Consider the following 25,851-nt stretch of genomic DNA (forward strand, 5'->3'; position numbering starts at 1 on the left):
TTAAATATAAATATTGTTAAAATTATTGTTAAATATTTCTCCTAAATCAATCTATTATAAATATTAAATTCCACTCAAAACCAGAATTACTACAACACCAGTGGTAAAAATATTAAAGTACTTGGTATGTTAATAGGCATAATTATTCTCCCCTATCTCGCACTTACTGAAGTACCCAACCACTGGGCAGCTAATTTAGATTTGAAAAATATTAATTGTACTGTTCTCTACCGTTTGCCCTTCCCAGCTGCCAGGAAACTTTTTTGGATATTTTTGAATGTTACTTCTTTCCTTATAATCATGAAATGCACCGTGTGTACTAAAACCACAGGCATTTTTTACACGGAACAAAAAATTCTTAACGCATGTGCTGGACCTAGTAGGTCCAAAAGCTTAGCATTTGGCTAAGCAGATGAAAAAACTAAGCCATGCAATTACAAGTACTCCTTGTAAACTGACTTGTGGATTAACATGCAAGACTGGTGAAATGTAATACAAAATTAGCTACTCACCTTTTGCATGATTCCCTTTTCATAATAATAGCGAAGCGATCGGCTAAGTTTATCATAGTTCATAGCTGGCCTGTTTTTCTGAATCCCCCAGCGACGTGCCACCTGCCACAAAAATGGATTAGCAATGATTTGTTAAATGCATTTAACAAGCAGATCTTATCATCAGATACCTTATTTGGGGATGCAGGAGGGAAAATCCTGCAGGTGCAACAAATAGGAAAAAGTTGCTATGACCTGATCTTCCCATGTACTACTATGAATTTTAATTGGATGTACATCATCATTAAACTTGAAACTGACTTACTGGAAAATGTGGTGGAGCGTTAGGGTTTTCTTTGCTTTTTTTAATACAGAAAACCAATGAAAAAATAAAGCCATGGAAAGATATGATGGACAAAAAATATTTAGCAAGTTCCACCAGAAAACTTTCACAAAAAACCTTTCTTCAGTTTGATAAAATGGACAATTGTACCATGCCTGTTTTTGCCTTGCTGTGTGAAAAAAAATTATTTTAAACACACATGCATTAGTTCATTTAGTTCATGAACTAATACAGACTGTACTTGGAATGACAGCAATGTTGTGATTATTAGGAGATACAAGTCTAAAGACAGCTCCCAGTCTTAAACATTACCTCAGGAAAAAAAAAAAAAAAGAATTATCTGAGGAGGGAGAATAATTGTTTGGAAGAACTATATGGCAGTATGAAGAATGGAACAGAAATTTCATAGTTTCAGTCGTATAATTTCCCTTAAAAACAACAATAAAAAGTGAATGGCAAGTAACTCATGAAACTATTCCATAGAGAACAATATGCCTTCTTCTCTGACTTATGTTTTCTACTTGACTTTATGCTTCCTGTTCTATTGCTAAAGATAGTTTTGGACAAAGCGACCCTTTGTTTAAAGAGATTAACTTCTTATTCCTCGCCTGAAATTTAATCGGCTATTGGTGACATTTCAATTACTGTCTGTAAAAATGACTATAATATCACCAGAGAGGAAAAAAAAAGTTAGAGCTGATGAACTCTTTAAAGCACATTTTATAAAAATGATTGAGAGGTGCATATGCATACAGCTCTGGAAAAATGACAGAGTAGCCAAGAAGCTTCTCTGCAGACCACTCTGCAAAACTTCCCATAGGTGTCTGGAGCTTTTTGATGCAAGCCATGACAACACGCAGCACTGAGCAAAATCCATTATTTCAGTGTCCACCTGGACAGTAATTTCTAAAATTTCTTTTGAAAGCATTATTTCCTTTCAGTGGTGCAGCTTTTCAGGCTTATGTAAATTATCACGGCTCTACTAAGTTCAGCTACATTTTAGCTGTACTGAAACACACCTCCAATCATGTAAATTTATTCCAGCTGCAGATTTGGCCTAGATGTCTAACTTTGATTCACTTATTCATTTTTGTAACACATGACCAAATCACTCCTTTTTTATTCCTTCCAAGGGTTTATTTCTGCCAGTCCTGAAAGTCCCAAACATAACAGGCTTGCAAAATAAATACACAGCAAAGAGAAACAACAATGTGAAGAAAATGTTACATTGTGTGGTATTTTGACCCTCCTAGACAAGCAATCAGGTTCAGTTCCCGTCCCTGAACTGCATAGCATATATCTAGTCCTGCTCTGTGAAAGGTATTCAGCCTTCTACCTTTCTTCCCTACCTTCCTGCTGAATGTCGCTCTCCCTGTAACAGGCCTGCCAATGCCCAATGCTCAGGCTCCATAGTTCACACTTACTTCTGAATGAACTATGGCACTCCAGGAGCTGATACATACTCATTTATGTTGCCACTCTTCCTACGAGGGCATAAACCTCCAGTAAGGAATGGACGGAAAGGTCGTCACTGACATCCTAACCTGCCACAGCAGAACCAACAAGCTCTTTGATTTCTCTTCAATTTACACTTGGCAACCAACAGAATTGTGCAACTTCCCATAGGCAATTCTTATTTTAATTGACTGTTTCTGTCAGATTCATGACATTCATATGAAAACAACTTAGACTCCTGTGTACTCCTAGGAAGACACAGAGTGAGGCTAGGTTCAAGCCTCTTCCAGATGTTGGATGCAGTGCTGCTCAAAAACACAAAGCAACTTCTACATAGCCAGACATGCAGATGACCTGTTTAAGTTAAGTTAGAGTATCTAGTTCTTCAGGGAATTACATAATAAGGAAACCTTAGGGGTTTGTTACTTTCCTTTCCTTAGCTAATAAAATCTATAAAGTTTTTGCACCATCTGCTGGAAACCATTCCTCAATAAAACTCTTCAATCTTGAAAAAAATTGGACATACCATAAGGACAAGACAAAACTAAAAGGGTAAAATATATGAGACTGGGGTGGGGGGGGAAAATCATGTATATCATCCACCAAAACCAAACAATAGACTTTCCAAAGATTTTGCTCTGTTTTGGGACAGATTACAGAGCTAAGGAGCCCAGGTAGCCTGCTAAGGCTGCAGACTTGCCAGCAAAGTTTCTGCTTCACATTGACTAAGACTGTTCTGAGTTCAAATCCTCAGATACACAATGCCAGGATTTGCCATGGTGACTATCACTAGAGCGGGAGATGCTCAGACAAAGGAGAGCCAGCACTGGGAGCCTTGCAGAAACCTGCTCCTCAGCCAGACCATGTCAGAAAGGAAAGGGACATCAGTCCTGATGCCATCCCCAGCTACTCCAGCATCCCCACAGAGCTGTCAGCAGACCATGCAAGTAACATGCAAGAAAGCTTTCAGACTGCTAATGCCAGTAGATGGGTGGCAAACAGTAGAAATAGCCAGTGAAATGCAGAAACAGCTGTACACCCCAGAGTCTTCCCACTCCGTTCTAACTCAGAGGGGATCCTGTCAGAAAATTTGCTGTGGTCTCCTCTATTAAAAGACCCTACTGAAGAGGCAAAAAAGTAAAGCAGAATGATTCTGTCTTTTGACAAGCGTAATTAGATCTTCCACATCAATGAATTTTACAACAAAATTCATATACACCTGATCTTCCAAAAGTTTCCATGATAGTTTAGAATGCAGACTAGGTTACATAACATTACCTAGTCCAAAACAGTTTATATAATAAAACATTCAATTTATTCCTGTTTATCACACAAGTCAACTAAGCCACACTTCAGCAAATATTCATGAATATAAGTAATTTTATCTACCCCATGAGTTAGTCCTTCATGGTTCAGAAGAACCATGCATGTGCATGAGTGTTTGCAAGCTCAGGATCTAAGCCTGTACTAAACAATGTAATGATTCAATCTAATGAATCTAATATTTGGTGTTGAAAGATTAGAAAGGAACCAGTTTTCAAAGGATTTTGGAATACAGTTCCATCTGTAAAGTGATTCTGAAAAATGTGGACCCCACAATCAATGCAAACTATTTACTAACTGTAGAACTTGCAACATTTGCATTATTTTGTGGGACTAGGAGTCAAACCTATGCTTAACCATATCTCTGTCCTAACTGAAGCACTTCCTTTGCCAGTCCCTTCTGTCACCCTTCTAAAGCACTACTGAAGCAAAACACTGAAGGAAAATAAGGCCCAAGTGCAACGGAGCACAGTTGAATTTGCAGGATGGGGCAGCGATTGAGGGCATGCTATCTGTCTAACTCACCTCCTCTGGCTCAATCAGCTTGAACTCCATGCCTCGGCCAGTCCATGCTATGAAGTGAGAGTTGGATGGGTCGTCAAGAAGAGCTACCAAGAACTGCCAGAGCTGAAGCGAGCCTCGCCGTTGATACGTGGGTCCTTCACGGTACATGCCTGGCTCCTGCTTGACATCACCTGTATGCAACAGCAACAACGTTACAGGAGCAGTGCCCTGGAACAGCACCACTCGGTTTGTCAGGGAAGCTGGCAAAGCAATCGTTAGGGGTACAAAACAGAGGGAAGAATCAGCCATCCTGAAATACAACGTTCCCCTGTTAGCTGAGGACTTACAACAACATATTAATATACTAAAAAGCACTTAAATCTGTTCATGATTTATGGAAGTCTCACTAAGCCTGTCCCCACGTAGTTTTGGTAAATGCAAATCTCTTGCAAAACATTTTGTAATGTCCTCTTTCTGAAAGAGCATAAACTATCTTCGAAGCAGCCCTGATATGTGAAGAACTGTGTACTATACTTTGCACAGGCCCCAGTGCTGGTAAAGTAATGTAGGCTTCATAAAGCTACAAGACCCTATTGAGTGAAACTTCTGCATGCAAATGCTTCTAAGGAAAAATTGACAGTTATTTGACTTGGACTTAAACAGCATGTGCTTTATGTATAGGCATGTATGTCCTGCAGATACGCAAGTTCCTCTGTGGCATTTTGGACTTGCATTTGAGCAAAAATTACTTTTACTCATATCTATATATTAAATTATTATTCCCTCTGAAAAGCAATAAGTTAATATTTCTAAAAATTTAAGTCCAGAAAAATCTTTTAAAAAGTATCAATAACATTCTACTAGCTGTTCCACAAATTGCCAGTGAGAAAACTATCCTGCTACATCCATACTGTCTTTGTTGTTTTTAAATCAAATTTATACTGAACAAGTCATACAAACAACAAACAACAACAGCTGAGAGGTCTGATGCTGAAGCAGACAGGTTTTTTTTCTCCACACAAGGACTGCAATCCCAGATATTCTGGTAAAATTCCTCATTTCAATTATCAGAACAGCAAAAGCCTCTAATAAACAGTGTGACCTGTTTAATAAGGAAAGTCAGGAATTTACATTCAACCACAACATCAGGATGCTCTGACAGCCATTACAGAATGGCTCTGTGTTGTGAAAGGCAGAATAATAATATTAAAATTGGAGAACTTCCTTTTGTAATCAGGAAAGAAAATTGACTCAATAGCTGTGGAAAACAAATAAATCAACACAAGGCTTTTTGGTTTATGTGAGGTTCAAGTTCCAGTCCTGAAAGTCCTCCTTTTTCAAGGACAGTTGGTTGGGTTTTTTATATAACGATAGCTGAGCAACATGCTAGCAAGTGCAGTATTACACAGGATCAAATTCTTTCCTTGCGCTAATCTTTGATTTCAAGTGAAGCAGCTGAGAATCTACTCTGAAACATCAAGACTAGTCCTGGGCTTATCCAACTTTTGCTTTACTGGACATAATATGACACGTCTACTATTTTTTCCTCAAAACATGCTGCGAGCATAAACACACCTATTTGCATAACGAGATCAATCTTCTAGAGTACAAGGTGTTCTCTCAATGGGCAGTCATAGAAACTAGCACCAGACTGCTTCTTTTTCAGACACAAAAACACTTCTCAACATTTATTGTTTTTATTGTATTTGTATTTCTTTTTCATTCCTTTTACTGCATAAAACCCAAATTAACCAAAAGGTTTTTCATGGAAGACATAGACAAATGCTACTGTTAAGGAGTTTTAACTTCTTGTAGAACAGGGTCTGATCCCATTCCCATAAATATACATATAAATATGACACTGGTACTCAGAACAGCTCCACAATAATTTGTGGGGAACAAAAAAAAAATTACCTGGCACAGTGTGTTTTAAAATAAAAGATTTAAAAAGCCCAAATGAGCTCACATTACAGAACCAGGGTATGAAGTAGACTTTCAATACATCTTTCTGTGACTGTGTCAATACAGTGATAATGCAATACTGAATTGAGCAATCTTCTGTTAGATCTAATATTGTCTAAAATTCTTTATCTATTTCTTACCAACATAAAAATACATGTGATACTCTGAAGAATGTGCAATTCTCTGGTTACTTTAATTTCAGAGTCTCCAATTTTTCAACAAATACAACAAATGCTGCTAAACATGCAGTAGATTTGTAGTCAATGAGTCTCAGGACAAAACAAAAAACATAAAGTAGGAGAAAGACACCAGTTCTCCAGCTCTACTTTCAGCTATGATCAGACATTTGTTTACAAGTTTATCAGGAAATATCTAATCTTTCCTGTTGAAATAAATAAAGCCAGACATACACACACACTAACACAAAATCTACACCCACAACACTACACTAGCATGCATACACTAACATAATGCCATTCTAGCAAATTTAAGTAATTGGTCTCTAAATTATTTCCCAAAGTTGCAGACTAACGGAGTCACTGGCAAGAAATAGTGTCCATCTACTTTACTTATAATAAAATAAATCTCAAATCAGCTGAGTTACACCAGGAAACTGATTTTACGTCAGAGTAACCGAGGATAATTTGGACCATTCATTTTAATTGACCTCAGAATTCCTCTTTAAAAAAATCCGCTGCAATTTGTAGTGTTGTGAACAGAGCATTGATTTGTTATCAATCCCACTGAAAAATAAACCACTAGTACATTAAACCTAGTGCAAATACATTGGCACAAACACAAAAATGCCCTAATATACTCACTTCCCACTATTCATCACTTCGTAGACAGCAAGACAAGAGACTTAATCCTCAGTAAAACCAAAGCTGCTGTTTTCTCCACTGTTTTGTTAATTATAAGTACAGCTTTCATTAAATCTCAAACAACAAGCAGTATGTGATCATCAGTGCAATGGAAATCCTCTTATTACTTCTCAACAGCACAGGAACTGAGCTACTCTGCCACAAGTCTTGGTGCAGCATCTTTTGCTGGCATAAGTCGAATGACATCCTATTGAAGAGGAGACTTTGCTTTCAAGAGACAAAGGTCAGCTTTGGTTGGGCACACCACAAATGGTGTGTTAAGGAATCTTAAATTGGAATGTTACTGGGCTTTTTTGATCAGCAACAGAGAAAAGTCCCTCATCTCTTTCTTTTTATCTCTCTACACAGGAAAAAGAGAGATGTGTCATACATACCGTCAAACTTCTCTGGAACAACGCAAGTGTCATCATAAAACTGCCTAGGTCCCTTCTCATACATACAGCCTGTAAGTTAAAAAGAGAGAGGTGTTTACATAAAAGACGCATGGAGGAAAAAGAGATCACAGGCTTAATGCCAGATGGAACACTAAGTTATACAGGAATCAGATTAATACCCCACATCCTTTACACATCGCCCAATCCCAACATTTTGGCCTAAGTACAAGGGTGCTTAATTAACATATGCATTCCCAAGAGACTGTTAATCTCCACCTGCTAAAATGAAAAAGCACCCATTTTTCTGTATGATTTATTACAAAATATTTGCTCATTTCCTGTTTGAACTAGCATGGCTTTAACATTTAACCATTAGTTCCTGCAGGTCTTCTCCCTGCAAGTTTAAAGTATCACTCAGTATTTCCTCCTCACACCCACACAAGTCACCCTCACACACTGCTCTTGAAGTTCCTTCCAATTAAGATCATTTTGGAAAATTTTATTTCATCATTAAAAGACACTGTCTACAACTCAGAAGTCTTTCTAGCACACCTTTCTGTACACGTTCCTGCTATTTCCTATTATGCTCATGTTTAGCTTAACCAGAACTGTAGTGCATATCAGTATCAGTCTCACCAGTGCTACTGAGCGAGACAAAATATCTCCTCCTCTCCTGCTGCCCTCTGACCCTCCTTTTGACTGCCTAAGTATTACAGACGGCTTTTTGCCTTAAGGTTACAGTGCTCGGTTGGGCTGGTTTCCCACTGTGAAGGTGAGGAGGAGGCCCTTCTCAAAATCATTTTCTCCAATATATTGTTTCCTGGTTCCACTGGCCTGGTCTACATTCATGTATTAAAAAAAAATTTTGTTTAATGTGCCCAGATAACCAAACAATTCAAACTGCTTTGTGTGACTGCCCTGTCCTGCCAGTTATTTACTGCTCTATCTTTGTGCCATAAAGTTATCTATTAACTTTGTTCCATATCTTCACTGAAAATATTGAATAGCAACACTCCTGATATAAATTCCTACAGAACTATAATCCATTCAGAGATGATTGCCTGGTGACAGCCGCTTTGAGATCTGTCAGTTGGCCAGGTCTTAATGTATTTAATGTGTACTCTATCGATATTGCTTTGTGCTAACTTCTTAATCAGAATGCAATGCAGAGGCAAATTGAATGCCATAAAAAGTCTAACTATACGATACAAACATCTTTATCAATCAAGCTTTTATCTTCAGCAAAGAACAGAATCAGATTTGACGTGACCTTTATTCTGTAAAATTATGTTGGTTGATTTCCAAATACAGAAAACAAATATTTAGGAAACATTATTGCTTTTTTTTTACATCATTCATGAAAATTTTGCCACCTACAACTCCTTACAAGAGCATAACACAACTAAGATATGTTTTCCCCGATGTATGCCATGGTTAAATCTCAAGATCTTTTGCCCTTATCCCTGCAGTTTGTTTATTTTTTCCTGATGTTTCTCACCTCCCTTATCAAGTTTCTATACTTCATATAATTTCATATAATAAGATTTAGAAATTTTCATCTCCTGTTTCACCTTCCTGGCTAAACACTAACTTTGTTTTTTTTCTGTCTTTATTTCAACCCAGAAGCAAACAGGATTTTAACCAGATGTGTTATATTTTGATTCTGTCTTTACATTAGCAAACAAAGTCTTCCTGGAAGACTAGACACATCTATCTAGATTCTCATCAATCTCAAAACCAGATTCCATCCTCTTTCTGAAATTTGCCCACTAGAAGAAAAACAAATAAATTCTAAACAAATAATATAGTGTTAATACAGATTAACTAAAACAGGACAGTGGGGGCTATAACCTCTCTTTCAGTCATCATAGTTCTGTTTGACACCTTATTTTTAGTACATATAAAGTGCTTTCACTCAGAATTATTAATTTTGACAATTATGTAAGCTCTGTCCTATTGAAATCTTTGGGAATTTTAGAACATCTCAATTTGGGTATAAAGTGCATTGAAACATTGCAAAAATCATAACAAAAGGAAAAGGACAAAACCTTCACTGAATTTAAAGCATAAAATGGATTACTTGACAGAGTTAACTGAGCCTGTCTTGCTAGCAGCCCGGAAAATATCACTTGAGCAGAATGGGTGAAACTGACAAATTTTTAAGTGTCTCTTCCTTTCAACTGCTTGAGGACTTGAAAAGTAGAATGAGTTAAGTTCATAATATAATTGCTTCTATCCTGATCAACTCATGGCCCTAAAAGAAACTACAAAACTTTCAGTGCATCAGAAACTCAACACTAAAAGGGAAAGAAGGATGAGGCAAGTATTCCCAGCAACAGAATTAAACCAGTGAACCCCAAATACTCCCAGGCTTTTAATTTTTTTAAGATTTCTCTCAAATAAAACTGGTACATAATAGAAAACTTAACTTCTGTTCTGTTTGGGTGAGCCAGGAAGCCTTCTTGCCTCATGTAAATGGAATGGCAGCTAGGCACTTCTGAAAGGAGAAGACAACAATGCAATTAAAAAGACTGTCTGGAATTAAAAGTGTGCAGGTTATCAATGGGACAGGCTGCAAGCAGAAGAGCAACAGACAAGAATGCAAGTTAAAGTGAGAAGGAAGCTGTCAATACACAGTATTTCAGAGCAGCATACAGCACACACAGCCAAGGAGAAAGACCTGATGTGAGGCTCACAGATCCTATCTATGATAGGCACTTGAACTCCAAACCTTTTGTAATCAACTTTGCTAAAAGCTGACTCCCATGGCAATTACACTTTGGACCATTCACAAAAAAATCAGCACCAGTGACCATGAATATTTTAAACCCTGTGCTTATATATCTATCTTTGTGACTAATTCAACCCAAAGTTTTTAATCAACTGTGCTGAATAGACTGTCAGTCACACTGGAGACATATAAACTCTACATTTACTCAAGGAATGTCAAAGTGAATTTTGAGTAGGGTAATGCTTTTTAGACTCTGGTTAAGGACTTGAAGGGTTAATGATATTTTCTGCAATTGCTAAGCATTTTATCTAGAAATTTAGATCTATCTATATCACTTTCCACTTGTATATGTTTAAAATAAAAATTACACCTTTTCAAAAAGAACACTACATATTTTAAACAATACTGGTATTTATTTGCTCTTCTCCACTTCTACTCAAATCTGCAGTAAGAAAGAGAAAAGCCAGATAGAACTAATGAAAAATGTGTTCTTTGAATGTCTTTCTTTTTCTTCTCCATCTTGTAGTGTCCCCAAGTAGCCACATCCTGTGCACAGGGACTTGCAAACAGAAACATACCATAAATGTTTGCCCTTCTAGACCATGTTTAACCTACTTCTTGGATATCACAAGTCTTGCCTAACAAAGTCTATTTGATCTTGCAATGAACTCCTACCCTAAGCTATGCAATCTGTTACCAGTAACTTGTAACTCTTTAAGAGATGCAAACAGAGGTCGAAAGAGCAGACATTATTTTTCCAACACTGCCTACAGACTCTTTCAGTCTGTGATTCCAAATTTCACTGTTCACTGACTAGTGATGAGTATCAAAGATTTGGCAGGATAAGAAAATGAGGTTTTACCCTGACTTCACATAATAGTGAAACACAGGGCAGTAATAATAAGTTTCCTCTAACAGTCCATGGCCCCTCTTGCACATCTGTGCCAAACTCTTCATTACCTCCTCTCTCAGTAAAACGCTCAGTGCCTGCCTCCTCAGGCCTAGATAATCTCTAATGTCTCAGGCAGCTACTTTGAGCAACAACAGGAATCAGTGACTCAATGATCACCAGAATCAAATATAGCTCTGCAGTCTAGAAGTCAAGGCTACAAGCAGTGCTTCACCTGCAAGGAATCATCCATGTTACTAAGTAGATTGAATTCTAAGGAGAATGGAAAAATCTACGTAAAAAAAGAGGAAGCTGTAGAACTGAAACAGATGCTATTTTCTATTTTAGGTAAAACTTCTCTGCTATTGGCAGCAAAGCCCTTTTTGACTCATGAACTCCACTCTTACAAAGTGATAGAGCAGAGTATACTGAATAAAGAATTATGCATGCATCCACAAAGCTGCCTTCTTAGCCAAGTCGGGGTTTCATCTCCTATGCTCCTAAGTCAATTCTAGTTAACATCTGGAGTCTCTTTAAGGCAAGCATTGTTTGTACCAACATTACTTAATCTTCTGGTTAGCTTGTGCTTAAACAGTCCACAGAGGACCAAAAAAATAGAGCAAGGAAGAGTTTATTTCTCGTAAAGTAACTAGAGTCTTGTTATCCTAAAGTGCTATCAGTTAATTTATGACTATCAGAGTGGGTCAGACTCTAATCAAATTGTAGAAACATTTCCAAAGTGATTATTCAATCAAATGACTAACATGGTTAATTAGGAGCCATAAACATTGCTCTGAAGTTCATCAAAGTAATGACTTGCCCAGAAAAATTACTGCTAATTAAATTGCCTGCTGCTTTCATTTCTACCTTATCTAATAAAAAGTCCAACCAATGAAATTTAGTATTGCAGTTTTAAATTGTACTAAATGCTTGACTAAGACCCAGAAGTATTTTTACATGCTAAGCGGACCTACTTCAAAAGAAAACATTTTAGTGTAGAAATTACAGAGCAATTATATGTTTTCTTCTCCTTAAACCATTGTTTCAAGACAACAAATAAGACAGAAGCAGGCATTAAATACTTCCAGGGCAAGATCCAAGTGTTTGAGATGACTGATTTATCATTTTGCAAGTTTTAGTCTTTGAAGAAAATCGTGCCTGGATATAGACACACAACAAGCTTATTTCAGACTGTCAATGAAGTAATTTACATAATAAGGTTACATCAGCTCAAGAACAGCAGAACCCCTTTCCAAAAAGAAAAATAAACTAGCTAAAATACAGAAATGTAAAAAAATTGCTTATCTTTTATTATCAGATTGGAATACTTGGGGGCCATTCTTCATTGGTCTTCTTATTAACAGAAACATAGCAGTCATCTTAAAACAATGAATATAGTCTTATAGACCATGAAAACATTATTTTTCCAATAGGTGCTCTTTTAAAAAGTATACGTAATCGAGACACTGTAAAAATGTATTCTCATCTGGGACCATCACAGAGAAAAAATAATGGAAATAAGCTCTGCTATGCCTTCAGCAAAATACATCCAAGCAGAAAAAAACCAAACAGACTTTCTCAGGACAAGAAAAATCTGCTATTGAACTTAGCAGGCACAGATTCTAAGTTTCATTATCAAGTAAGATCCTTGTGTGATCTCTTGGTAAGGTAGTTCACATTAATTACCATGTCAGAATTTAAGAGGTTAGGTTATATCAGCCCTGTATAACTCAGACCATGTAAACAATCCTTAAATCCTGTTTTCTTATTGTTTTTCAGAGATAAGGATGAGATTTCATTCTCGAAATCCCATCCTGCACAGGAAAAAAAAAAAAAAACAAACAGAATTTCAGCCTGTGTCGCTGGCCAGAATAGACACAGGGAAGATGGAGCTTCTGCAGGCAAAGGGATGAAATGAGAAGACTGTGTCCTATGGGATGAAGTGACTGACTGTCTTCTGAAGGAAGCAGAGCAAAGCAGGAGCTGGAAACCTGAACCAGGATTTATTCTTCAGCTGTTCCTGTTTCCAACCTTTCACAGCTTCCCTAACTAAAGGGCAGGTTGTTATGTTTCATGCTAACTCTGAATTGCTTTTCAGTTCACTTTATCAACATCAGCTGAAGATCTGGAGGCCCAGGGAATACCCCATGTGCTGGTGACAAAGCACAGTGTGATGCAGAGGCATTGCACTGCTTGTGTGCATGGGCAGAGGGAGAGATGTGAAGATGGAGCCTTAGAAGGCACAGGCCATTGAAAAAGAGCAGGAGAAGGGAACTGACTGCCTGGGGCCTCATCCTCCATATGGGAGCTCAGGTGTAAACTGTGGTGCACTGGCAGGCAGCTGCCTTAGTTGGGGAGCCTGTTAACCAGTCACTCAAATTCACCAAACACTCAACTCACAGTGAAACATGCCTACTTCCCTACAGGTTTAAAACTAAGTGATGACAATAAGACTGGAACCTTCATACTCTTTTCCTGCCCACTTTTCCACTTACACTTTATTACCAAGTAAGTCATATTAGAAGCAGATTCCATAAGAAACTGTTCCAAAAAGGAGCTGTTCCCCAAAACTTTGAAGGAGCTTCACTGGCAATCCTGCAACTTCACTTATATCATGTCCTTCTAAATTGTCCTTTTGGTCTGAAAAGTAATTATGTGAATTTTGGCCCCTGTTTCAGCAGTTTAGTTTGTGTGTCTATACAGATAGATGTAAATGTGCCACTTTGTCTTCCCATAAACAAGAAATGCAGCACATGCAGATTCTCTCTCTTTGTGCTACTGGGTACAGGAGAGCATGCACAAGTCCCTCAGGTAGCTGGGACAAACCTGGTGTCACCCCCATGTGCCAGCCTGACCCCGACTCCCTGACACCAGCCGTCCCTTCAGTGCCTTTCAGAACTTCCCTTGCACAGTACAAGCACTTCTCTGCTGCTTGAGCAGGTGGTTGGTGTACTGGGAGAGATTTTTACTAAGAGCAGAGACAAAAGTAACCTTTTAAAAATAAAACGTTCAAACTAGAACACATCATACTTTTGGCATTAAACTTAAAATGTCACAATATTACTGCAAATAACTTTTCTGTTCATGGATTTCCAAGAGCACTGACAAACTGTTTACAAAGGAGCACTTCATCTACCTCTGAAATACGTTCAGCCTCCTGGTGGAAAGCAGCTGTTTACAACACCATGGAGAAGTTCTGACCAGCTCAAGGGTGAAGATAATAATGAAACCACCAGAAAACAGGACCTTTTAAGGTAAGAAAGGCAGTTCTTCAAGTAAGATCGCAACAAATCTTTCACGTAGCACCAGGAGTCACTAAGAAAAATGCATAATTTGTGTTTTGCAGGGAAAAGTAACAAATTTTTTTGGGGACTTTTAAACCTGCAGAATACTTTTAGGTTCAAACTCAAATCTCCCCAAAAGGACATACCCAAGTAGAAAATCTGGACCTAATTACAAACTCCTTATACAGGAATTGCTTGAGCATATTTCATCACTTAAATGCTGGTGGATCAAGTTTTAGTTCAACTGTCTTTAAAAGCTTTATCCCCTAAAAGATGTGTAATGAACAGAGTGCTACAAATTGGTAAATTCCTGGCAAAACAAAAGTCAGCATTATTTCTTTCAATAGCACATTCAGCATTAAAAAAATGTAGGTGCACTGAAATTACATGGGCGAAAACAGAAAAAATTATCTAAAAGTCAATTTTAAAATTAAGCAATATTTTCCCAAATCATTATGCAATTTAGAAACATTCAGAATGGAAGGCTTTATTCATTTTCTCTGTCACCAGCCTTTGTGCCAGAAATCTAGGGGGAAAAAAAACAAACTTAAGTATGTGCACTATGTATAGATACACATATACTTCCTTCTAAAAATAGCTAATTAAAATTGGTAAAGTCTAATTTCTTACACCTCACTTCACAAAAAACTTGTTCAGAGAATTAGGTTGCGCCCCACCAGCTCATGTCAAAGTGGAAATATTATACACATACAGAAAAAACTTTTAAGCAAACATCTTCCTTTCCACAACTTAGGTTTTTAGACCTGTGACAACATCCAATGCATTTTGTGAGACCAGATGTCAACAGCCTGTCTAGGCGATGTGTAACTTTTTGTACAGCAGAACAGGAAAACAAAGGCTCATACATTCAGCTCTGAATTGAAATTCCACATGGAGCTGATCTTTTGAGCACACTTTAAAATCATGTATTTGCTTTTATTAACCTCAGTAACTGTAAAATGTATCTTAAACATTGCTCTCCTTTGAATTCAACAAAAGACAGCAGTATTTTCTCTCTCCCTCGCTCCTTTTGTTGGTAATCTTACTGCAAAAATGTCTGTGTTGCTTTTTCTCCCCCGCCCCATTCCCTGCCTGTAAAATCGAAGTTGGACAAACACTGCACGGCTGAAGTGACATATTTGAATGGAATTCAGACCAACCAGTTCCTGTTTATGTTTCTGATTTGAGAATGTAGCCTTCTCATTCACTATACATTAGAAACACACCAAGGCCATAAATGGTGTCAGGTTGCAGGCAGGCACGGCCAAGCAGCATTAATCATTACTTTAAGGCAACTGGCAAAAGCAGCAGCTGAGGGAACACTACACCCTTCAGCTCTGCATAAATGGACATTCCAGGGTTTGGCGTGTGTGGGTTGGCTTTTTTTTTTTTTTTTTTCCCTTCAGCATCCATTTTATGAATGAAACTTCAGGCTGCACAGAGTCCATTCATATAAAAGCTATGCTCACAGGGCTCAGTCTCTCGGGATCAATTGGTCTTGGGCAAGGCTGATGTGATTGGTTTAAGGCAGGCTTCAGCCTTCCATTACTGATTTAAAATGCAGCCTGTGTCCATTTGACCTGCCTTTAATGCACAAAGAGTAAATCCAGACTGCGCTCTCAATCCTCAAATCAAATCATTAGCCAGTGCCACTTACTGTAACTGTAGATTTAGAGGATATTTATCCATTTCTTTGAAAAACAGGGACTGCAGGACAATTTTTCAGATCGTATTGTCTGCCTTGAAAACAAAAATACATATATGGTCTCCTGTCTATATGCTCACATTAACTCGGTATTCAGGTTTTCCTTTTTTCACAAAGATAACATTGCAAAATGAAATAATTTCTAACTACAGATTTATTTCAGACAGAAAGAGTGAATAGAGAAAATCAGCTAGATTGTCAACAAGTGAAACGTTAAATAGCTGCCTTTCGCAGCAATCTTCTGAAGTCCAGGTTTCCCAAGTTTCCCTGTCAGATACTCTTATTCTCTGCTGCCATACAGTCCGACAGCAGATTTGTGTTTTAAGAGCAAGTACCAAGTCCAGTGCAGCTTAACTACTGAACAAAATTCATACTCATTCACTGAAGGAACACAGCAAAGACAAGTCCCCAAAACATAAGGATGAAATATTTTAAACCACAGGGAAAACTGCAAAACCAAAATAGAGGCCTGGAGAGTTCTTAAACCTCCTAACTCAAGAGCAAAACCCTGTCCCTTCTCCCCTCCTGCCTTTATGCCGTCTGGATTTTCCTTAAGAGCAATTATACTCCTGTGTATAAGAATTTAAGGTCATAAGGAGGTGCAGTTTTGAGATGTGTGTACTGAGGCACCATATTCAGGAGAAGGGTGCAGTCAGTTGTGTTTCACAGAGCATTTTATAAAAATGCATTCCAAAATACTGCAAGTATTTGCATGCTGATAAAAAAAAAGGGGGGGGGGAGAAGAAAAAAGAAAAAGGAAACTTGGAGAGAATTTGAGGAAAATACTAAGAAGCTGGAAGAATTCAGAAGCAAAATGCAACATCTCAACTTGTCACACTGACAGAGCATACACACAATCCATCTACAGTGATTTAGAGGTGGTACATTAATACCAAGAAATTTTTACAAAGCAGTGTAACTATGAACAAGGGAATTAAACTGATCAAAGAGAAAATTTAGGCTTATGATCAAGAAATATTTCTTAACTGTGAAGTCTATTTGTCCGTGAAATAATCTCCCAGGGGAAAAATAGTAGCAATAATTCTTAGCACTTACACAGAACTTTATATTTTTAGAGCATGATACAAAACTTAGCCAATATAATAAAAAACAGTAGTGGAAGCACCTTGACTTGTGTCACTTTAAATGCTGTGCTGGTCAGTGCACTAGAGAACATCCTGGAAAAATAAAACCAGCACTGTCACCAATTGACATTTCTCTTCACACTAGTGTCTCCAAACATCTAAATTTCACCTTTAGAGGTATGGTAGAATAACCAACTGTTTAAAAAATAATTGAGGGGGAGGGGGGGGACCAACCTGCAAAGAAATATAACCTGAAAAAAAAAAAATTCCCCTTGAAATTTCAAGTCAACACTTTCTCTTATGCTATTCTGCCAACTCCCAAATTTAAGAATACCTTGGCTGACGCCTAGGGAAGAATGTGTTACTAGAAGCCTTTTTCCACATTAATACCCACTGACTGCTTTTCAAAAAACACCTCATCAGGTATTTGAGAGGACTCTTGTATTTTATTGTGTTACCAGTCATTAGGTAAATATATTTCTAACATGGATGGCAGAATGCTACCAACATTCTATACCAGTAAGAGCAAACTTTGGAGGTTAATAAGAGTCATCACTAACAACCTCCTGCACAAACTTTATACAAATCCTTTGCTTCAAATATGATGCAGCCTTTTGCTTTGGCACTCTTGTCTTGAGTGTACGGGTCAAAACTTTTTGTGGAAAGGAGATCCATGCTGGAAACAGCTTAGCAGGTGGAGCACCTGCTTCATTTGTTACAAGGGCTGGAAGTTTTCTATGTACTGAGGCAGAAGTTTTCAAGAAAAGAAAATATAATACAGTTGAATGGTCAGCTTTAGGCCTCAGTAAAGCCCATTCCAGCTCTAACAAGGCTTTCCAAAGTAGCCACATTGTTTCTGCCAGATTTTTGGTACTAGGTATTTTTGTACTGGTTACGCTGAGACCCTTATCTGATGTTCCCATAATGCTTCATCTAGAAATATGAAGAAAGTCCCTAGGAGCTAGGATTTGAACATATGTAGTACATAATGTTCTTTTTAGAATCACCCAGTTCTAACTTGGTATCCAAAACAAACAGGTTTATGTATCTGATTTGTCTCCCAGCCTCTGCTCATTTCTCTTAACAGAGTAGCAGTTCCCCATCCATTCTCTCCAACACAAAGTATTTGCTCGTGAGGCTTCAGGAATTAAAGGGATGAGCAACTCAGAAAGAAAGACATGGAGGCTAATAATTCTGTCTGGAGAGTTCATTCTTTAAGAGATGTGACTAGTGTCTCGGAAGTGACAGGGAGAGAATCCAAATTTTCCAAGGTCCATTCAAGCGTATTAATTGTGAGGCTACCCTGAAATGAAACTGTGAGAACAGCCCTGCTAATGCCTGTAGCACATTCAGGAAGTACTGAATCTAAATTTCCACAGAAAAATTCCTGGCAATCAGTAACTAGTAAATGCAAGCAACAGTTCCTCCTCTATTCATCTCTATTACCACTGTGTGACAAATTTCAGTTTCCAAAGACATGGTCACAAAAAAAATTTCTCAACTAAAATAACTATTTTAGTTGGGCAAAACCAAATACAAGATTTAAACTTAATAATCTAAGATGTCATTTTAAAACTTGATATTTAGTACTAATTGATACACACTCAGCTAGAGTCATAACTTAGTATATTTGCAAATACACTACATCATATAGGAAGGGTTAAGCCTGTGAAGATCCTACTCAAAAATAAAGGACAAAAGAGATAAGGTATATCAAGTTTGGCCTTTTTGTTTAAGTATCTGAATACATTACTGAATTCTAGATGTGCTAACTGTACAGGAATACCCACTATTAGGCCTTGTAAACAAAGGTCTTAGGAGCCTTTTTGGAGTATATTCATTAATCACGCAAAAATCTCAAAGCTCTGTATGTCCCTGGCTGCGCTTCTGTGACTAAAGTCACTAGATTTACTATCAAGTACTAAATACATCTGTCAGATGTATTGAAAAATTAATGTCAGATGAAAAAAAAAAAAAAAATCCATGGCACAAAAATGTCTGATTGAACATATATGATGCGCTGTGACTTCTAGAAGCATGGACGGATAAGGAAGAGCCTCTACTCTGTTGACATTTTTCTTTTTCCATTATCTCAAACATCTCCATTATCTCTATTCTGCAGTAGAAATTGCATACCTGCAATTACAATTACAACTAATTGATCTGCCATTTCCCATGTCATAATTAATGTCATGTTTTAATAGAGTTGTAATCATTCTATAATAATGCTTTTCATTCATCAGCTTCCCACAAAGTATAAAAGAATAGTGTACAAAGGCGATGAACTTTTATGAGCCCCTTTCAAAAACATCCCAAAAGGAACATCTCAGTGCATTACAATGAACTTTTTAAATATGTTTCTATATTCTTATCAGAGCTGCAATAAAATACAATGAAAGGCTTCTTACTCTGGCATTCCTCTTTCCCTGAACATCCATAGGTGAAAAATGAAATCAATGATTCAGTGACAAATAGATTATGTTTCCTAAGGGGTTATTTAATGTACTCTTAGCAAGGATGGAAAATGATAGTTTCTAGAGAACAGATGGTAACAAGACAAAATATCAACAGACCACAGTTGTTGACTACAATTTATGGAGTGTACAGATGTGTCAACTTAAATGCAGTGATTCTGAGGCCAATAAAAGTACTTCCTGATACCAATAGATTAATTTTTCATGACCACTGGTTACACAGCTATTAAATTTTTAAAAACTAACCATTCATCTACAAAAGAAGCAACAATTTTACTTGAAGATAACACTTATAAAGTGGAATGTTGTTCTTGCTGGCACAAAAAAAAATAGGCATGACAGGACTGGATACAAGTTTGTACATCTTCATTTCAGAATAAAATTTCCTGCTTTCTTCTGTACAGAATATTCCAAAGAAAGATGAAGGACAGCAGCCAATCCGGATTTAAAGTAACAGTATACAGTAAGGAGATCCCACTTCCGAGTCAAATAAGAAGCATATTTACAAAAGGGCCTTTTTTTGACCTTTAATTTAGCAGGATGAATATGGTGCTTGTGAAGGTTGCAAGGGACTGGCAGTGCCTGAAGCTACAGTCCCCCATTTATTATCCACTGCCACATGAACTACACAGTCTCTCCCATATACTCTAGGATTAGAGATACGCAACTCCACAAAGCTACACATCTCAGAACCTTCGTCAATGAATGGGTTGAGTTCTGGATCTGATCCTTGTAATTTGATTACATTTTCATCTTGTCTTATATTTCAGCTTGGAGAAATATTCCACCCCTGGTCTCTTCCTTGTTAAGGGCTAACTCAAATTTTCCTAAAGATTGGTTCTTTCCTTGTTAAGAATAAGAAAGGGAAAAGCAGCTCTACTTTACAAATTCCCCCCTTCTAACATTAAGATCAATTCTATAATAAGGATTTTACATTAATGAAACCACAAAATACCCCACCAAACAGACAGTGTTAAGTTAGCTACAGAAAGAATATTTCAAAACAGTTCTACACTATATCAAATAGCAAGATAGTTTTTCATGATCTAAAATTTCAAAGGCCACTTCAATCAGCTGTCATACAGCCTTTGGAAAATAAACTGCAAAAGCATCTAGCCAGAGAGTGAACAAGAAGGAAAGCCCTGGGAGTACAGCAGCACCAAGAAGAAGGGCAAGTCAGACTGAAGTCAGACAGAGCCATCCATTCCCCCTGCCTAAGTCAGCATGGATGTGTTCAAAAGCAATGTGCCCTCCTCCAGAAACATAACTAGGACAGGTTGAAATCACTCCTTTTCAAGAGTGTGGCATACATAAAGCAGGACTGATGCAGACACTGAAGAGGAACTGCAGGAAAAACTTACACTAAAACTGAAAAAAAAATTGATTGCATTATCTTGGCTCCATACCAATCAACTGTCTAACCCCACTTAGAACATGCATCATGTTTTAATCTCAGCTTCTTTTCATACCACCTTTCCAGCTTTCTTCTTTGTAGATTCCTTTGCCTTGTTACGTGGTACTCATTACTAAATTTCTTTTTTGACTTCTTATTCTCTCATTCTTTTCCCAAGTATAATATTTATATTATGTTGAAATTTTGTCAAACATTTACAGTGTTATTTCCTTGATTTATTTTTCTATCCTTTCTATTGCTGATCTTTCTTATTTTGATCAGAAGTTATTGAGAGCAGACTGCCACCACCTATTCTGTTTTGTACTGTCTGTAGAGCAATAAGGTTCCATTCCAGTTGCCTCATAAGCACAATCATAAGAGACATTATTAATAGCAACAGCGCATTCTCTACATCAGCAACCTGGCATCTCAGATTATGTACCTCCACAAAACACAGCAGTATGCACAAACTGAGAAGCTGACACCAATTTGGCCAATTCTTCTCCCTCATCGGTTTTATAGCTGTATAAACCCCACTTCAATGGAGTTACTCCTGATTTAAAGTAATTCAAGCAAGAGGAGAAAGAGTCCCCTATTTCTGGCAGGCAAATGGAAGAACTCATAAAATGGAGCACACAAATTCAGAGGTCAAAGATGAGATAGTACAGAACAAGTTCCCTCTTAACAAAGCAAATTTGCAGCCATGACTTTATTCCTTGACTTCTTTAACGTGCACTTTCTGGACAGAGCTTTCTGGCAAATGAATGCCTTTAAAGAGCAGGCAATGGTGAAAAGAGTCCCACTGTGTTATGTAGCAATCTTAGTACTTTGTAAGCTGTCCCAGACATAATTTGTGAGATGTGTCAAAAAAAGCAAGTTTCAGTTCATACGATCAAAACATCAGTAGCATTGGCTTGGACTCACATATTGTTTTGATATACAGAACTAAAGGAGAATCTCACCTACCTGAATCATATGCAAAATCCCTAGGTTCCTGTTTAATCATCAGAGGAGGGGGGAAATTTTGACTGGCTGCGTTGCCAACCATAGCATTGTGTTCATAAACTGGATCGTGGTACTCCTGCTTAAAACCTTGAGGCGGGAAAGGGATGTTTGGTTCCGACATCTGGCGCTGATATATTGGACGTCCTTCCCTTGGCATTGCAGGCAAAGGTGGGAAAGAATTGCAAGGTTCAGAGAGCTGGCGGCGAAATCTAGAACACAAATTATAGAGGTCATGTAAAGGACTTGAGCTAAATTCCATTCCCCAAAGATCTTCAGGTCATTATTACCAGCCATATCAATTTCTCAATAACAAACATTTTGCTTATGATTATGCCAGGCACTCCCATCAGGATCACTGGCATTGCACAACAGCGGCAAGCAAAGAAACAAAAATCCCACCTATTAATACCAGCTCTAAGACCTGTCTCCACCACATCCTCTTTGCTTTCAATATCTTCCCTCAGCACAAGATGCAAACAGGAAATGCACCAGCTTCAAAACAGTAGGAAAACTGACATTCTACCACAGTGACATGAAGGAGGCGTAGATAGAGTTCTCTGCTCTTTCACAAATGTTAGCAACATCTCGTTCGTACTCTAATTTACTCTTACCCATCTTACTGTTACACGGAAACCATTCTGACCACAATAAACACATTTTGAATAGAGTATTGTCTGCTCTAACATTTGGAAACATTCCAGGGCAAAAGTCCACTGTTCTGTCCTCTCAGGGGTAGTGCCATGAGAGACAGACTCGAAAGGATGGCACTGCATTCCAACTGTTACAGGCAGGGAATGTCAGCACCCCAGTCAAAGGAGGGGGTACAAAATTTTTGCTGCGACAGTTAATTACTCTCCTGCCTTAACTTTTCCCCATAGTCATTTCTATGTGAAAGTTGCAATCTGTACAAGCCACTCTGCTATTTGCAGTATTCCATTTGCTATTCCCAAATGCTCTTCAGTAGGCGTAAGAGAATTTAAAGTTATGTAGATTTATATGCAATGATACTCTCAGTAAACTACGCTTGTTTTTTTCTTCCATAAAACCTATCTACCTGAACTAAAAGACCTGAATGTAATTGCTTAGACATCTGCAGGTTCAGTAGAATACAGAGGAATACCAGGATGCTCTTTTCCCACTGGGCCCTGATGAACTGTATGATGTCTTCCTGTTATCTCCTGCAGATTACCAGAGTAGTAACCACCACAGTAGTATTACTGTGTCCACACTAACCAAAAGCAGATGCAATGTTTTTGCAACAAACTGCTTCCTAGTCGTGTTATCACTTATTATAAACAAGACACATTAAAAAAAAAAAACACAAAACAACTTCGGTTCATGCACGCAAAAGACTTTTTTTAGGAAAAAACTGTGTGAGTGAAGCACAATGCAGGGGTTTGATTGCACAACTAATAAAATCCTTGACCATCAACTCATACGTAGTACATATTTCTAAAACAATTTAAACTCCACTACTGTCTGTCATAATACTGTTATAACTTGTTCTGACAAATATTTACTATGATAGCTTAATTATAAGTACTGTGGAAACTACAGAGATGGAAACTATTACAATGTAGTAGTGGAGACAAAATGAATTTTTCTAATGTTGCTGTAAATACTATAATTTTTGCAGTAAAAAGAGCACTGCACTATAACACTGGGTTTTGCAGTTCCACCTACACCTGCAGAAAATAAACTTAGAAACTCAAATGTATTATGAAACAGTTAGGCTGACTGGCACTGCATTCATTTCCTTTTTTCCCTTTTTTCATTAGCCAAAAAAAGAAGCAGAAATTATCATTAAGAACTGTCAAGGAGTGAATCAGAAAATTGCAACTTGAAGATAAAATAAGAAACAGCCTCACTCACAAAGCCTCAAAGGAAGTTAATAATACTTGTTGTACTGGAAGCTTTGTATGGAATCAAGCCATTTGTTTATATAAGTGGATTTGTTTCCTGTTGGTACTTGTTAGTACCACTTATCGTTCATACACTCATGCCCTGTGTGAAGATGTATGGGCTGAACGTACTAGATACTAATGCTATCCTATGCCACCAATGCATGTTCCAAATAAAATTGTGCCTTGAGTTATAGATTCATATATGAACTCACATAGGCAGGTCATTTGTTTAAATGGCATTTTCTAAATACACTCATTGTAGTAGTATCTCCCGTTATAAATCAGGAAAATTTGAATTTCACAAAAATATGGAGTACATGTTTGCTTCATACACAAGATTCAAAATGTGGAAAAATATCTTCACATCTTCCACTATAATTCCACATTTCTTTAAAAATGGAGAAAAATTAGGTGTGTTTATTTTGTTTTGGGGGCTTTTTTGTTGTTTTTTTTTTTTGGTTTTTTTTGCTTGAGTCTGTTATTTTGGACTTTACTAGAACACATGATATAGAAGGGAAGCATTATTGCAAAATGCCCTACAAAATATCAGAAATGGGGGAGGGAGGGAGGGAGGGACGGAGGGAGGAGAAACCGTGTAAAGAGTCTACAAAGCCTCCACAGAGCAAGAGTTATGGGTACAGAAATTTTACTAGGATGTATGCAAATGTCTGTAAATACTCAAGTTAGGGCTGATATAAAAGTTCAGTGCTCTCTTTACAAGTTGCTTTATAACAAGATTTTTTCATCTTACTACTCCTCCTGCACATAAGCCATTTAACTTCTGCTGATTTCAATCTCCTGGCAGCTTGACTTTGGTGTATGTACAGAAACACATTTATCCACCATCCTGTAATCTAAACCACTGCCTGGCTTCACTGGGGGCCTTTGTGGTTAGACCACAGTCCATGGCTGGGGAGGAGATAGGGACTATGGCAGGTGAAGGGGCTGATTCAGTGTTTCTTGATGGCCAGAAGGGCTTGTAGAGAACCTTGGTGGTATTTAAAGCTATCTCAGCAGAGCACAAAACAGCAATGTTAACGTTAGCAACCTCCTTCAGAAGTGATCTGCACAAATCCCTGGAGATAGCAACCCTTATTAGAGCAGAAGCATGCAAATCACACTCCCAACAACTGTTTTTCTTTTCAGGTCTTTCTTAATTTGATAATGGTTAAGAGGTAAAACAAGTTTCTGAATATACATCTCTTTACACACCACTGGAATTTTAAATGTTCAAGAGCAATCAAAACTCAGCATACAAAACCAGGTTCCTGCAATGAAGGTTAGGGTAAATAGAATTCCACAAACAAGTGTTTGGACTGAAAAAAAACAGGGAAATCCACTGAGCATATCTGTTGCACAACTGAGCTAAGAAAGATAGTTGTCTGGGGATTTCTAACATATCAAAACAAAACAGGGTGACTTAAGGACAGTTTAAGCTTTAATTCTAGTCTCTAACTCTTGTGGCTTTTACTCAGACTAACGTTATTTAAGCACGGTTTATGTTGGCATCTTTTTTTGGAATGCTACATTACAAAAAGGCTTGGAAAAATGATCCACCCTTCTAAAGAATATTCTGAAGCAGGAACACTATAACATGGTCACTTATCCCTTAGATAGATGAACTGCTTAGCAAGAGGCCAGATATTTATAGGTAAGAACATGGTTGCTTGTGACTTCATCACCTTGAAGGGCTTTCTAGTCTCAAGTAAATCACAAAACTGTAGAATAGCCCAGGTTGGAAGGGACCTTGAAAGACCATCAGGTCCAACCTTTTGTGGGAAAGAGAGCCTAGATGAGATTATCCAGCATACTGCAATCACCCTCACAAGACAGAATCAACATGTAATTTAAATTCTGTCACTGCCAATATGAACTTGTACACTAGTGCACCAAGCCAGGTGCCAGCCTTTCATAAACACACCCATTCCTGACACTGAACCTTGCTGGTTTCCACCTTCATGCCCCAACCTAAAAGGGAATAGCTGTGTCCAAGAAGCCAGTAGTACCCTGTATAAGAGAGTGGTAGCCACAACTGAAACACCTCCTGT

The 25,851-nt window shown here is 37.8% G+C and overlaps 1 protein-coding gene across 7 annotated transcripts in view; it reads right to left on the minus strand.

Annotated features, from left to right (window-relative positions):
* The window catches only part of ETV1 (ETS variant transcription factor 1), a 62,978-nt gene that overhangs the window by 2,292 nt on the left and 34,835 nt on the right, over positions 1–25,851 (minus strand). For 6 of the 7 annotated variants that reach the window (XM_062495309.1, XM_062495317.1, XM_062495302.1 and 3 more), the window contains 6 exons: positions 21,861–22,108; positions 9,763–9,830; position 8,022; positions 7,334–7,402; positions 4,138–4,307; positions 513–614 (listed from right to left, as the gene is read on the minus strand). In XM_062495309.1, coding sequence (XP_062351293.1) covers positions 513–614; positions 4,138–4,307; positions 7,334–7,402; position 8,022; positions 9,763–9,830; positions 21,861–22,108 — 658 coding nt within the window. The remainder of the gene's footprint in view (positions 1–512; positions 615–4,137; positions 4,308–7,333; positions 7,403–8,021; positions 8,023–9,762; positions 9,831–21,860; positions 22,109–25,851) is intronic. The other variant, XM_062495326.1, reaches the window with a different exon arrangement.

This window comes from Cinclus cinclus, chromosome 1 (assembly GCF_963662255.1).
Source record: "Cinclus cinclus chromosome 1, bCinCin1.1, whole genome shotgun sequence".
NCBI classification, from domain to species: domain Eukaryota; kingdom Metazoa; phylum Chordata; class Aves; order Passeriformes; family Cinclidae; genus Cinclus; species Cinclus cinclus.